Source organism: Pseudonaja textilis, chromosome 7, assembly GCF_049901715.1.
Source record: "Pseudonaja textilis isolate UNSWEBS1 chromosome 7, rPseTex1.2, whole genome shotgun sequence".
Taxonomy (NCBI): domain Eukaryota; kingdom Metazoa; phylum Chordata; class Lepidosauria; order Squamata; family Elapidae; genus Pseudonaja; species Pseudonaja textilis.
The window spans coordinates 1089591-1103851 of NC_141996.1; the positions used below are offsets into that span (position 1 = coordinate 1089591).

General features: G+C 49.8%; 2 protein-coding genes across 2 annotated transcripts in view; one reads left to right on the top strand and one right to left on the bottom strand.

The window, feature by feature from the left end:
• ANAPC15 (anaphase promoting complex subunit 15) overlaps nucleotides 1-14261 on the bottom strand; it is a 416731-nt gene that overhangs the window by 246774 nt on the left and 155696 nt on the right. The gene's annotated exons all lie outside the window — the stretch shown is intronic.
• STARD10 (StAR related lipid transfer domain containing 10) overlaps nucleotides 1-14261 on the top strand; it is a 40775-nt gene that overhangs the window by 19859 nt on the left and 6655 nt on the right. The window contains exons 2-5 of the mRNA XM_087936885.1: nucleotides 5167-5314; nucleotides 6812-6915; nucleotides 9951-10068; nucleotides 10581-10633. Of these exons, the coding sequence (XP_087793011.1) occupies nucleotides 5167-5314; nucleotides 6812-6915; nucleotides 9951-10068; nucleotides 10581-10633 (423 nt within the window). The remainder of the gene's footprint in view (nucleotides 1-5166; nucleotides 5315-6811; nucleotides 6916-9950; nucleotides 10069-10580; nucleotides 10634-14261) is intronic.

Consider the following 14261-nt stretch of genomic DNA (forward strand, 5'->3'; position numbering starts at 1 on the left):
TATCTATCTATCATCTATCTATCATCTCTATCAGTCTAACTATCCATCCATTCATCCATCCCTCCATCCATCCATCCATTCATCCATCTATCTATGTATCTATCATCTAACTATGTCTATCTATCTCTCTATCTATCCATTTAATTCTCTATCTATCTATCTATCTATCTATCTATCTATCTATCTATCTATCTATCTATCTATCTATCTATCTATCTATCTATCTATCTATCCCTATCTATCTATCTATCTATCTATCTATCTATCTATCTATCTATCTATCTATCTATCTATCTATCTATCTATCCCATCCATCCATCCATCCATCTATCTATCTATCTATCTATCTACCTACCTATCTATCCACTCATCTATCATCCATCTATCTTTCTATCTATCTATCCATCCATCCATCCATCCATCCATCTATCCATCCATCATCTTTCTATCTATCTATCTATCATCTCTATCTGTCTCTCTGTTACCTTTCTATTTATCATCTACCTGCCTACCTGCCCACCTCTCTCCATCCATCCATCCATCCACTTTCTACCTTACCTGTCCATCTATCATATCTATCTTATCTTTCTGCCTCACGGAATCATAGGACTGGAAGAGACCTTGAAGATCTTCTAGTCCATCCGCATACATTTACAGACAAAAGGTTGTCTAGTCTTTTCTTGCAAATGCCCCGTGATGGACCACCCACGCCTTTCTGGTGGCAAGCAGTTCCACTGGTTCATTGTCCTCACGGTCAGGAAGTTCCTCCTTCATTCCAGGTTGCTTCTCTCCTTGGGGAGTTTCCACCCGTTGCTTCTCGTCCCCCCTCGAGTTGCTTTGGGGAATAGCTTGACCCCCTCGCTGTCCTTGGGGCCGGACCCCTCAACTACTGGCAGGCCGCCACCCTTTGCAAGAAATCCTCCCTGGTCTCATCCAACCAGGGTGGGAAAAAACAACCCCCAGCCTTGGAAACCAGCGCAGTTCTGCAAGATGCCCCCAGGGACGAAAGACTTCGCCTTCTCCTGCCTCCCCACCTGTCGCTCTGCACAGGATGCTCTCAGGTTTCGGGGTCCCGGCCTTTGTGGGGGGCAGAGACCCCCACTGCTTTTGTTTGGCAGGTGCTTGGTCAGCTGGCTGGGTGGCAGCAGAGGAAGGATTTCACTGGGGGGGGCGGAGGGGGCATGAAATATTTAGTGGCTCCTGGCTTGCCGGCCTGCACGAAATTGTGACTTGATGAATAATGAGCGAGTTTGGAAAACGAAACCCGAGGCCCACTTTGGCTGGGGAAGCGGAGCGGGCAGGGGACTGCCTGCTCCCGGCCTGAGGGGCCTCTGTGCATGCACGCCCATGTGCACAAACGTGTGTGTGTGTGTGTGTGTGTGTGTGTGTGTGTGTGTGTGTTGGAGCTTTGGACAGTCCATAGAATCAGAGCCAGGCAGATTTCAAGAAGAAAACAAGCGTCTAAATCTGTGTTTCTGGACCTCAAGAAGTTTAAGATGGGTGGACTTCCACTCCCAGAATTCCCCAGCCAGTTGGCTGGGGAATTCTGGGAGTGGAAGTCCACCCTTCCGTCAAGCTCATTAGCATGCTGGCTGGGGAATTCTGGGAGTGGAAGTCCACCCTTCCGTCAAGCTCATTAGCATGCTGGCTGGGGAATTCTGGGAGTGGAAGTCCACCCATCTTAAACTACTTGAGGTCCAGAAACATTGCTCAAGATACTACATCAAGTCAAGAACAATGACAAAGATATAATAACAAGAGAAGTCGTAAAATGGGACTAATCTCACTTCACAAACGTCTCGCTTAACAACCGGATGGTTAATTGTGGCTGTAAGTTGAGGGAGCCCGCCATTTTGTTGCCTCTGGGTGAACGCGTTGGAAATTCACTGCAAAGGACCGAGGGCAGCGTGATGGAGAGGCGGTGTAAGAGGAAGATGCTAGGGGTAGTGGCCGGGGGTCCAGATGTCAGAGCAGATGGGCCGAGAAGGGATAGTGACCTCCGGTACTTAGAACATGTCTTGTCCAGCGCGGGAAAATCTGGAAGTTTAAGGCAGTTCAATTGGATCTAAAGATTTATGACAAGCTTAAATTCCCTATAAGAATCTGAACTACTAATGTCGCAAAGGGACTCGAGACCGATGATACGTTTCACTCCTCCTTCCCTTGGGCTCAGCCTGGACATCTATAAATTCCCTTCCAGGGCTAACTTTTAGACCTGTAAGGTAGGGATATATGGGAAAGACCTTTTGATCACGTGGCCATGAGGATTCTGCGACAGTCATAAGACCGAGGACTAGGTCACCAGTCCCTTTTTTCTGTGCCTTTGTAACTCTGAACCATCACTAAATCCATGGTCGTAAATCCTGTAGTTTATATTCCTTTTTTTTTCTTTTTTGTAATTTTTAATGTAACAATTCCATCTTCAGTTGAACACAGTGTTGTTGGGTACAAATATCTTGGTTGAACAATAATCAAAATTTGCAACATCCTTCATTACGTTGATGTTACCGTAATTCTACAATATTAAAATAGTAATATTCCACATACTAATCATAATATTTACTTATCTCTTTTAACATATCTTCTTTATTTTGCTTCTCTGTTTCTAACTTCCATTTTTTGTTATTTAACCATTGATAAAATAAATCCTACATCATATAATATCCAGTTTGCTCTCTCTCCTTAATTGCCAGAGTTAATCTGTTCATTTCTGCCCATTCTAATATTTTCCTAATCCCATTCTCATCTGTAGGTATCTCTTCACTCTTCCAAGTTTGTGCAAATACAATTCTAGCAGCAGTTAATATACGAATAACCAAATGTGCATTTTCCTTGCTGTATTTTTCGGGTAGAATCCCCCGTAGAAATCTTTCAAGTTTATATTCCTGTAGTTATCTGGATAGGTAAGGATACAAAAATTGAAATTCTATACTCCTTTTATCCAGCAGCAAATTCCACTGAATTCAGTGAGGCTTTCTCCTAAAATCTAGAAGAATTCCCCCATTAGGGGAAGAATTAACAATGCTATTATTTGACCATTACTCCAATTTCATTGTTTCATTCTTGTTTGTAACTGCCTCCTATTGCAGTATTTATTATATATGGCTGTTCTGTTTTTATGCCTGCTCCGTCCACGCTCTGCGAGAGAGATGGGCAGCTTCTGAATGAGTGAATAAATAAAATATAAATAATGCATATCTTCCTAAAGTATTTTTAACATGAAAAGCACCTCCAAATTTGCGTATCAGCTTTCTTTCTGCGGCGGTGGCGTCTTCGAAGGCTCTTCAGCTGGCATTTCTGGGACAGAGTTTTCCTTTCATTATTTTAATGAGTCATTAGCTTAAAAGCGCACCATTAATTCTAATTGCTTGGCCAGGAGCCCACTCAGCCCAGGGGCCGAATCCAAAAGGGAAAAATGATCTTTCTGGATGCAGCGTGAGGCGCTTTGGGGCAATGTAAGCAGTCCTCGACTTACAACAACTTCATTTCCTGACCATTCGAATTACAGCCGCACTGAAAAAAGTGACGTAGGGCTGTTTTTCACACTTAACGACTGTCGCAGCATCCCCAGGATCAAAATTCAGGTGCTCAGCAAACTGAGTCCTATTTATGACGGTTGCAGCGTCCCTGGGGGTCCCGTGACCCCCCTCTTGCGACCTTCTGACAAGCAAAGTCAGTGGGGAAGCCAGATTCACTTTACGACCACGTGACCCACTTAACAACTGCAGTGATTCAGATAAACAGATAATCAGAGTTGGAAGGGACCTTGAAAGTCATCTAGACCAACCCCCCCACCCAAGCAGGAGACCCTACACCATTTCTGACAGATGGGAATCCAGTCTCTTCTTGAAAGCCTCCAGGGATGATGAAGCTCCCACAACTTCTGAGGGCAACTTCTGTTCCATGGGTGGATTGTTCTCTCCTGGATCAGTTTCTATCCATTATTCCTTGTCTGGCCTTCGGGTCCTTGGAAAACAGCTTGGCCCCTTCCACCTCTCTGTGGCAGCCCCTCAAATATTGGAAGGCTGCTCTCCTGTCTCCCCTGGTCCTTCTCTTCCCTAGACCAGCCAGGCCCAGTTCCTGCAAATGTTCTTCATATGTTTTAGCCTCCAGTCCCCTAAAATCATCCTGGTTGCTCTTCTCTGCACTTTTTCCAGAGTCTCAACATCTTTTTTATAGTCTGGTGACCAAAACTGGATGCAGTACTCTAGGTGTGGCCTTACTAAGGCTTTATAGAGTGGTATTAGTACCTCCCTTGATCTCGATTGTATCCCTCTGTTAATACAATTTAGGATTGCATTGGCTTTTTTGGCTGCTGCTGCACAACATTGGCTCCTATTTAGCTGGTTGTCCACTAAGACTCCAAGATCCTTTTCCCAGTTCCTGCTATTGAGCCTGGTTTCACCCAGTCTATACGTGTCCTTTGGGTTTTTCTTGCCTAAGTGTAGGACTTTACTTTTCTCTGCATTGAATTTCATTTTGTTAGATAGGGCCCAGTGTTGTAGTCTAGTTTGTATCTTGAGCCGATCTTCTTGGGTGTTACCTATTCCTGCCAGCTCAGTCTCATCTGCAAATTTGACAAGTTCCCCTTCTCTTCCCTCATCTAAGTCGTTAATTCATTTAACAACTGTGGCAAGGAAGGTCGTACAACGGGACACACTCACTTAAGAACTGCGTCGCTTGTCCACTGAATTTTTGGGGGTCCATTGTGGTTTGTATATTTCACTTAGTAAAATAAATGTATACAAAAATTTGGTACAAAAATTAGAACAGAATAGAATAGCAGAGTTGGAAGGGGCCTTGGAGGTCTTCTAGTCCAACCCCCTGCCTAGGCAGGAAACCTTGCGCCACTTTAAGACGAACGCTTATCCATTCTCTTCCTAAAAACTTCCAGTATTGGAGCATTTACAACCTCTGGTAAACAACCCAATTGTTCTGTCAGGAAATGTCTCCTTAGTTCTAATTTCGGGCTCAGTTGTGGTTGTAATTCGAGGACTGTGGCAAGAAGGGTCGTAAAATGGGACGAGGCCAATGCCTCCCTCAGCAATGGGAATGTGGGCCTCCGCTGCGGTCATAAGTCGAGACTCAACCCCGCAAACGGAAATCCGTCGGTTGTGGAACCTGGCCGGGCTTACTCCTGCGTAAACCCACGGAGTTTCTCTCCAGTGCAGGATGGATTGCAAAGAGGCCTCGGCGGAAACGCTCTACGACGTGCTGCACGACATTGAGTACCGGAAAAAGTGGGACACCAACGTCATCGAGACCTTCGACATCGGCAAACTCACCGTCAACGCGGATGTGGGCTACTACGCCTGTGAGAAACTGGGGCGGGTGGGCGGGCTGGGTGGGTGGGGGTGGAAGCGGGACCAGACCTGGACCCGGCGGGTGGGGGGGTGGGCAGAGCCGTGGGGACTCTCACCTCCAGGGGGTTTTGGATTTGATACTTGGAGCAGCAAGCTCCATCGTCAAATATATAGGTGGTTGTTGTTTGTTTTTTTTGGATAGACCCAACTAGGGAACCTCATCAGTGCTAGAAGGGAGTGGGGTTTGCTGTCTGTTTATATCCCCAATGAAAGAACAGTCAACTCAGACCAACCATCAAGCAGTAAAGAATGGCCCAATCAAGGACCCAAGAATAAGAACACACACACACACACACACACACACACACACACACACCGCTCCCATTGACAGGGCCAGGTTCTGTATGTAGGCAGAAAGCAACCCCTCTCCCCTTCTGGCACTGATAAGGTTCCCTAGTTGGGTCATGAGACGTCTGCAAGAAAACCACCAAGCTCAGAGAGCCCCAAGGGCCCCGCAGTCCTCCTCCTTTGCTTCTCCCTCATCCTCTTCTTCTTCTCCTTCTCCTCCTCCCCCTCCTTCCTTCCTTCCCTCCCTGATGATGTTCCCTAGTTTGGCCAGGAGACGTTTGCAAGAAAGCCACCAAGCTCAAGAGAGCACCAGGGACCCCACAGTCGTCCTCCTTCCTCCCTCCCTCCCTCCCTCCTTCCTTCCCTCCTCCTCCCTCCTCTCCCTTCCCTCCCTCCTCCCTCCCTCCCTCCTTCCTTCCCTGATAATGTTCCCTAGTTTGTTCTGCAAGAAAGACCCCAAGCTCAAGAGAGCCCCAGGGACCCCACAGTCCTCCTCCTCCCTCCCTCCCTCTCCCTCCCTCCCTCCCTCCCTCCTCCCTCCCTCCCTCCCTCCCTTCCTTCCTTCCTTCCTTCCTTCCTTCCCTGATAATGTTCCCTAGTTTGGCCAGGCGACGTCTGCAAGAAAGCCACCAAGCTCAAGAGAGCCCCAGGGACCCCACAGCCTCCTCCTCCCTCCCTCCCTCCTTCCCTCCTCCCTCTCCCTCCCCCTCCCTCCCTCCCTCCCTCCCTCCTTCCTTCCTTCCTTCCTTCCTTCCTTCCTTCCTTCCTTCCTTCCTTCCTTCCTTCCCTGATAATGTTCCCTAGTTTGGCCAGGCGACGTCTGCAAGAAAGCCCCCAAGCTCAAGAGACCCCCAGGGACCCCCTAGTAGAAATGAGCTCCGGGCTTTGTGGATGCGAGATGGATGCCTTGGAGGGGGCAGGAACCGGCCTGGCTCAAAGGAGGCCACGCATTTAGGCCGGGCTCGGTCCAAGTCCTGGCCTGGCCGCTTCCTTCCCACCTGGGGGGAATCCCACCCTGGACACTTGGCTGCCCAGAAGAAAGCACCTTCCCTCCTGGAACGGAGATCAGGCGCTGAGGTTGTCCAGCTGTTTGGAGTCCCCGGCCAACCCCCGACTCATCCAAGTCCGATTCTCTCCTCCCCCCCCCCCCCCCCGGGCAGGGAAGTGCCCCAAACCCTTGAAGAACCGGGATGTCATCACTCTGCGTTCCTGGCTGCCGATGGGCAGCGACTACATCATCATGAACTATTCGGTCAAGCATCCGGTAGGTAACGGGTTCCTGGAGGGGGGGGGCTGGGGGGGAGGGCTGGTGTGGGGGGGATGCTGGACAGTCTCAGCGGGGTCAGAAAGACCGAGAGGGTGTTGAAGCTCTGCGGGGAGGAGAACCGCCCCGGGAGGCAGGAGGAAGAGCTGCAGGCAAGGCGGGCAGGAGGGACCTTGGCCCTGGGAGGAATTGGGGGGCGGGGAGTGAAGGCAAGAGAGTGGGGAGGTGCTTCCAGGCTGCCCAAGGGATTTGCTCCGCCTGCTTTTCCACCTCCACCTCCAAGACCACCTCTGAGACCATCTCCACCTCCATCTCACCTCCATCTCCACCTCCATCCCATCTCCTAGACAATCTTCTCCATCTCTACCTCCACCTCTATCCCCCGTACAAGCCCATCTCCACCCCACCTCCAAGACCACGTCTACCTCCACCCCAACTCCACCTCCACCCCACCTCCTGAGACCATCTCCACCTCCATCCCATCTCCAAGACCATCTCCACCTCCACCCCAGTCCCCATCTCCACCTCCATCTCCACCCCAACTCCACCCCATCTCTTGAAACCATCTCCACCTCCATCCCATCTCCAAGACTATCATCTCCATCTCTACCTCCACTTTCACTCCACCTCCATCCCACCTCTAAGACCATCTCCACCTCCACCTCCATCCAATCACCAATTCCATCTCGACCACCATCTCCATCCCATCTCCAAGACCATCTCCACCTCCACCCCAATCTCCATCTCCACCTCCATCTCCACCCCAACTCCACCCCACCTCTTGAGACCATCTCCACCTCCACCTCCATCCCCGTACAAGACCATCTCCACCCCACCTCCATCGCCACTTCCACCTCCATCCCACCTCCAATTCCATCTCCAAGACCAAAACCATCTCACCTCCACCTCCATCCAATCCCCAATTCCACCTCCACCTCCGTCTCCATTCCATCTCTGAGACTATCTCCATCTCACCTCCATCTGCACCTCCACCTCCATCCCATCTCCAAGACCATCTCCACCTCCACCTCTTGAGACCATCTCCACCTCCACCCCAGTCCCCATCTCACCTCCATCTCCACCTCCACCTCTTGAGACCATCTCCACCTCCACCTCCATCCAATCCCCAAGTCCATCTCGACCACCGTCTCCATCCCATCTCCAAGACTATCATCTCCATCTACCTCCACTTCTACTTCCACTCCACCTCCATCCCACCTCCATCCCACCTCCACCTCCATCCAGTCACCAATTCCATCTCGACCACCGTCTCCATCCCATCTCCGAGACTATCATCTCCATCTCCACCTCCACTTCCTTCTCCTTCCACCTCATCTCCACTGGCCTCTGGTAGGACAATTGCTGCCAAATTATGACCCAGGAGAAAAACTTCCAGTGAGAATCCGTTGGGCCTCTAGTGGTTAAGGCGCCAGGCTAGAAAGCTGGAGGTGATATGTTTATGCCCTGCCTTAGCTGGCTGGGCAACTTGGAGCCAATCACCAGGAGACGGTGAGTTCTAGTTCTGCCTTGGGCATGAAGGTTGGCCCTGCATCAGCTAGAACACAGGGGTCTCCAACCCGGGCCCCTTGAAGACTGGTGGACTTCAACTCCCACAATTCCCCAGCCAGCCAGGAATGATAGAGTTGGGAGAGACCAGAAGGGCCATCTAAGTCAGGGGTCTCCAACCTGGGCCACTTTAGATTTGTGGACTTCAACTCCCAGAATTCCCCAGCCAGTCAGGAATGATAGAGTTGGAAGAGACCAGAAGGGTCATCTAAGTCAGGGGTCTCCAACCTGGGCCACTTTAGATTTGTGGACTTCAACTCCCAGAATTCCCCAGCCAGTCAGGAATGATAGAGTTGGGAGAGACCAGAAGGGTCATCTAAGTCAGGAGTCTCCAACCTGGGCCACTGTAAGACTTGTGGACTTCAACTCCCAGAATTCCCCAGCCAGCCAGGAATGATAGAGTTGGGAGAGACCAGAAGGGCCCATCTAAGTCAGGCGTCTCCAACCTGGGCCACTTTAAGACTTGCGGACTTCAACTCCCAGAATTCCCCAGCCAGCCAGGAATGATAGAGTTGGAAGAGACCAGAAGGGTCATCTAAGTCACGGGTCTCCAACCTGGGCCACTTTAGATTTGTGGACTTCAACTCCCAGAATTCCCCAGCCAGCCAGGAATGATAGAGTTGGGAGAGACCAGAAGGGCCATCTAAGTCAGGAGTCTCCAACCTGGGCCACTTGAAGACTTGTGGACTTCAACTCCCAGAATTCCCCAGCCAGCCAGGAATGATAGAGTTGGGAGAGACCAGAAGGGCCATCTAAGTCAGGAGTCTCCAACCTGGGCCACTTGAAGACTTGTGGACTTCAACTCCCAGAACTCCCCAGCCAGCCAGGAATGATAGAGTTGGAAGAGACCAGAAGGGTCATCTAAGTCAGGGGTCTCCCACCTGGGCCACTTGAAGACTTGTGGACTTCAACTCCCAGAATTCCCCAGCCAGCCAGGAATGATAGAGTTGGAAGAGACCAGAAGGGCCATCTAAGTCAGGGGTCTCCAACCTGGGCCACTTTAAGACTTGTGGACTTCAACCCCCAGAATTCCCCAGCCAGCCAGGAATGATAGAGTTGGAAGAGACCAGAAGGGCCATCTAAGTCAGGGGTCTCCAACCTGGGCCCCTTTAAGACTTGTGGACTTCAACTCCCAGAATCCCCCCGCCATAATTGCTTCCTGTTTCTCTCAATCATAACTGACTGGAGAATTCTGGGAGTTGAAGTCCACCAGTCTTAAAGTGGCCAAGGTCTGTTTGCCACCAGAGGTTGTGGCTGCTCCATCAGTGGAGATTTTTAAGAAGAGGCTGGACAGCCGTTTGTCTGAAACGGTAGAGGGTCCCCTGCCTGAGCAGGGGGGGTTGGACTAGATGACCTCTAAGGTCCCTTCCAGCTCTATTCTGATTGAAACCAATGCACCCATGGTCTTAGGGCCACTTCTGGGCTTTGCTGGTGGGAGTTACAAACTTTATCCACTGGTCTCTTTTTAGAAATACCCGCCGCGGAAGGACATGGTCAGAGCCGTCTCCATCCAAACAGGCTACCTGATCCAGGGGAAAGGAGCCAAGAACTGCAGCCTCACCTACCTAGCTCAGGTAGACCCCAAAGGTAAGGTTGGGCCCTCGCATCCTTCACCAAGGGAGTTACGCTACACCTGGTTGGGAAGAGGTGTATGGTTTGGGCTCTGCTACCTTGGGAAGCTGGGCTGGCCAATGTTTACTTGTACAGGTGATCCGTGACTTAACAACCGTTCCATTTAGCGACCGTTTGAAATCTCAACGGCCCTGGAAAAAGGGACTTACGACTGTTTTTTCACACGGTCATAAATGTGAGCAGTGGTCATAAGTTCCTTCTTTTCAGTGCCTTGGTTCGTTCACTGAACAAACTCGTAACTTCGTTGTGAGTTGAAGACTGCCCGTATGTCCCAAACTGGGTTGGGGGTCTCCTTCTTGATTCGGACTCTTGACTGGGTGTCTCAGGTGTTGCGGGGTAGGGTGGGGGGTGTAGGTGCACCTGCGCACAATTCCCAGGCATTGTGGGGGCCCATTTTGCACAGTGCTTGGAGCAGCCTGAGCGAGCCCTGGTGCCGTGACCAATACTTCGATTTGCCCCCCTTGCAGGTTCTTTGCCAAAGTGGGTGGTGAATAAATCTTCTCAGTTCCTGGCTCCCAAGGTAAGCTGGGATCATCCCCCCCACTTCTTTCTTCAGCTACCTGGCTCACCTGGGGTCATCCAGTGGCCAGGATTGGCTGGGAGGTTCCAGACCTGTTGCTGGGAATAGGTGGGCATATGTCTATGGAGCTTCTCCCCCCTCCAGGTCAGGGGTCTCCAACCTGGGCCCCTTTAAGACTTGTGGACTTCAACTCCTAGAATTCCTCAGCCAGCCAGGAATGATAGAGTTGGAAGGAACCAGAAGGGTCATCTGAGTCAGGAGTCTCCCACCTGGACCACTCGTGGACTTCAACCCCCAGAATTCCCCAGCCAGCCAGGAATGATAGAGTTGGGAGAGACCAGAAGGGCCATCTAAGTCAGGGGTCTCCAACCTGGGTCACTTTAAGACTTGTGGACTTCAACCCCCAGAATTCCCCAGGCAGCCAGGAATGATAGAGTTGGAAGAGACCAGAAGGGCCATCTAAGTCAGGAGTCTCCAACCTGGGCCCCTTTAAGACTCGTGGACTTCAACCCCCAGAATTCCTCAGCCAGTCAGGAATGATAGAGTTGGAAGAGACCGGAAGGGTCATCTAAGTCAGGGGTCTCCAACCTGGGCCACTTTATGACTCGTGGACTTCAACCCCCAGAATTCCCCAGCCAGTCAGGAATGATAGAGTTGGGAGAGACCAGAAGGGTCATCTAAGTCAGGGGTCTCCAACCTGGGCCCCTTAAAGACTTAAGGAAAAGGAGAAGGAAAGGAATCTTTAGTGGTTTCTGAGTTTGACTATTTTCTTTGCAGACCTTTCATGGCCCAAGTAGGGAACATCATCAGTGCTAGGAGGGAGAGGGATTTACAGAGAGGAGGAGGAGGAGGAGGAGGAAGAGGAGGAAAAGGAGAAGGAGAAGGAAGGAGAAAGCAAAGGAGAAGGAAAGGAGAACTGTGGGGTCCTTGGTGTTCTCTGAGCTTGGCTGTTTTCTTGCGACGTTTTATGGCCCAACTAGGGAACATCATCCATGCTAGGAGGGAGTGGGGTTTGTGGAGAGGAGGAGGGGAAGGAAAGGAGAGGGAGGGTGAGGAGGAGGACTGTGGGGTCCTCGGTGCTCTTTGGGCTTGCTGATTTTCTTCTAGACATTTCATGACCCAACTAGGGAACCTCATCACTGCTACCGAATGAGTGGTTTATATAGAGTAGCTTAGCCTAGCAGGGTTGCTTAAGAAAATGTTTAATACAGGGCAAAAAAAACAACACAGGATTATTCTTGTTGGTTGATGGGATGAGATAGTGAGGTTAAGCTAGATTGGACTTCAGAGGTGATTTAAATTTCGTTTCTCCAACCTGGCATTGAAGCAATGCTTCAGATAGTAAATAGATCTTGGCCAAAGCTGTTTTTGTAGATTTACAGAAGTTTTATCGCTGCCTGATTCTTGGTCCCTTGCCTCTTTAGGGGAATATTAGGGAGGTTGCTGCTGCTGTAAAAATATTTCAGAGGTTGGAGGTTGGGCATGAATCAATCAAGACTCACGAAGTTATTGATTCCTTTTTATGGGAAGTTAAAAAGTGGAGTTGAAATGGGGGTGAATTATTGATGCCACGCGTGGAAGACAAGACTTGGCATGTTCTTCTCTGCCGGGGAACGGAGCGGAAAGGTTGCTTTGATCTTAAAATGAAGTTGATGGAATTAGAAGAAGAAGAAAAAGAAATATTTCAAAGATATGAGGCTCTTCGAAGAAAGTTTAATAAGTATTCGCTGGCGATCGCTTTGCCAAGTTTAGGAACTTGGACTGTAAACTTTGGATCTGGGGAGTGAAATTGACTGAAGGTAACAAACGTTTTCATGGGTTCTTAAGGAAGGTGGCCAAATTACTGGGACTTCATTTTCTGTTCACCGAGTGAGTGAGGTTGTTAAGTGAATTTTGCCCCGTTTTACAACCTAGCTATGCCGCAGTGGAGTGACATGGTCGTTAAGCGAGTCCAGCTTTTCCCCCCCCATTGACTTTACTGGTCAGAAGGTCGCAAAAGCGGATCAAGTGACTGCGACTGTCGTAAATAGTTGCCGGAGGGCAGGTCTCCATTTTTAATCACGTGACCCTGGGGATATTGCAGTAGTCATAAGTGTGAATCGTGCTCACAGGTCGCTTTTTTCGGAGGCATTATAACTTCAACTGGCTGTAAGTCAAGGACTACCTGTGATTGTTCTCAGGGTCAGTTTGAGTAGGTAGGATCTCTTCTTGATCCTTTTCCATCCGTTGCTTCTTTTCCCAAGTTTGGACAAACTTTCTTGGTTTCGGTCAAGGAAAACCTGCCATGAAACGGCCTAGAAAGGGACATAAGGCTTTCCGAACTCACAAATGGGTTGCGTTTGTGGGTCGTGGGAAGTGTTTGTGCATCCAGGGAGAGGTTAGCAGAGGCACCTCTGGGCTGATGTTCCTGGGTCAGCTCCAGTATTGATGGATGATTTTTTCCCCAAAAGGCAACTGGACTTTTGGGGGTATTTTTCCTTAAAATGTTCCTTTTTTTTTTTTTTCATCCCACAAGCTTCTCGGGGTTCTGGAAAAAGTGCAGAGAAGAGCAAGGAAGACAATTAGATGCCCGGAGATTAAAATAATACGATGAATGGTTGCAGTAACTGGGCTTGGCTGGTCTAGACAAAAGAAGGACCGGGGAGGATATGTTAGCGGCCTTCTAGTATTTGAGGGGCTGCCCCAAAGAAGAGGCAGTCAAGCTATTCTCCAAACAGCCTCTGAAGGCAGGAGAAGAAGTAACGGATGGAAACTGATCAAGGAGTAAGAAGCAACCTGGAACTAAGGAGGAATTTCCTGACAGTTAAAACAATTAACCAGTGGAACTGCTCGCCACCAGAAATTGTGGGCGTTCCATCACTGGAGCTTTTAAAGAAGTTATTAAGCAGTCACTTGTCTGAAATGGTATAGGGTCTCCCGCTTGGGCGGGGGTTGGGCTAGTAGACCTCCAAAGCCCCTCTATTCTGAACTGAATAGAATTGGGGTATCTAGTCTAGAGAAAAGAAGGACCAGGGGTGACATGAAAGCAGCCTTCCAATATTTGAGGGGCTGCCCCAAAGAATAAGAGGGGGGGTGAAGCTCTTCTCCAAAGCCCCTGAAGAGGCAGGAGAAGACGCAACGGATGGAAACCCATCAAGTGAAGAAGCAACCTGGAACTGAGGAGAAACGTTCGGACAGTGAAGACTATTTAACCAGTGGAACTGCTGGCCTCCAGAAGTTCTGGGTGCTCCCTCACTGGGGGCTTTTTAAGAAGAGACTGGACAGCCAATGGACCCAAAGGCAAAGGGTCTTCTCTTTGGGGAGGCGGTTGGACTAGAAGACCTCGGAGGCCCCTCCCAAACGTTCCTGTTATTCTGTAGTTGTAGGATTCTGTTAATGCAACCTTACGATAAATGAGCGAAGTCTTAACCGGCTCGTGGCCTGAGCAGGTGGTCGGACTAGAAGACCTCCGAGGCCCCTTCCAAGTCCGCGATTCTGTATTCCGATCCTGTCCCCTTTCTCCTCCCTGGATGAATGTCCCTCCCGGTTGCTGAGAGATGGCACGGAAAAAAAAGAAAGAAAGAAAGAAAGCCTCCGCTCACAACGGCTGCGGAAAACAACCCCGTCAGCAAATGCAACCCAACCTCCC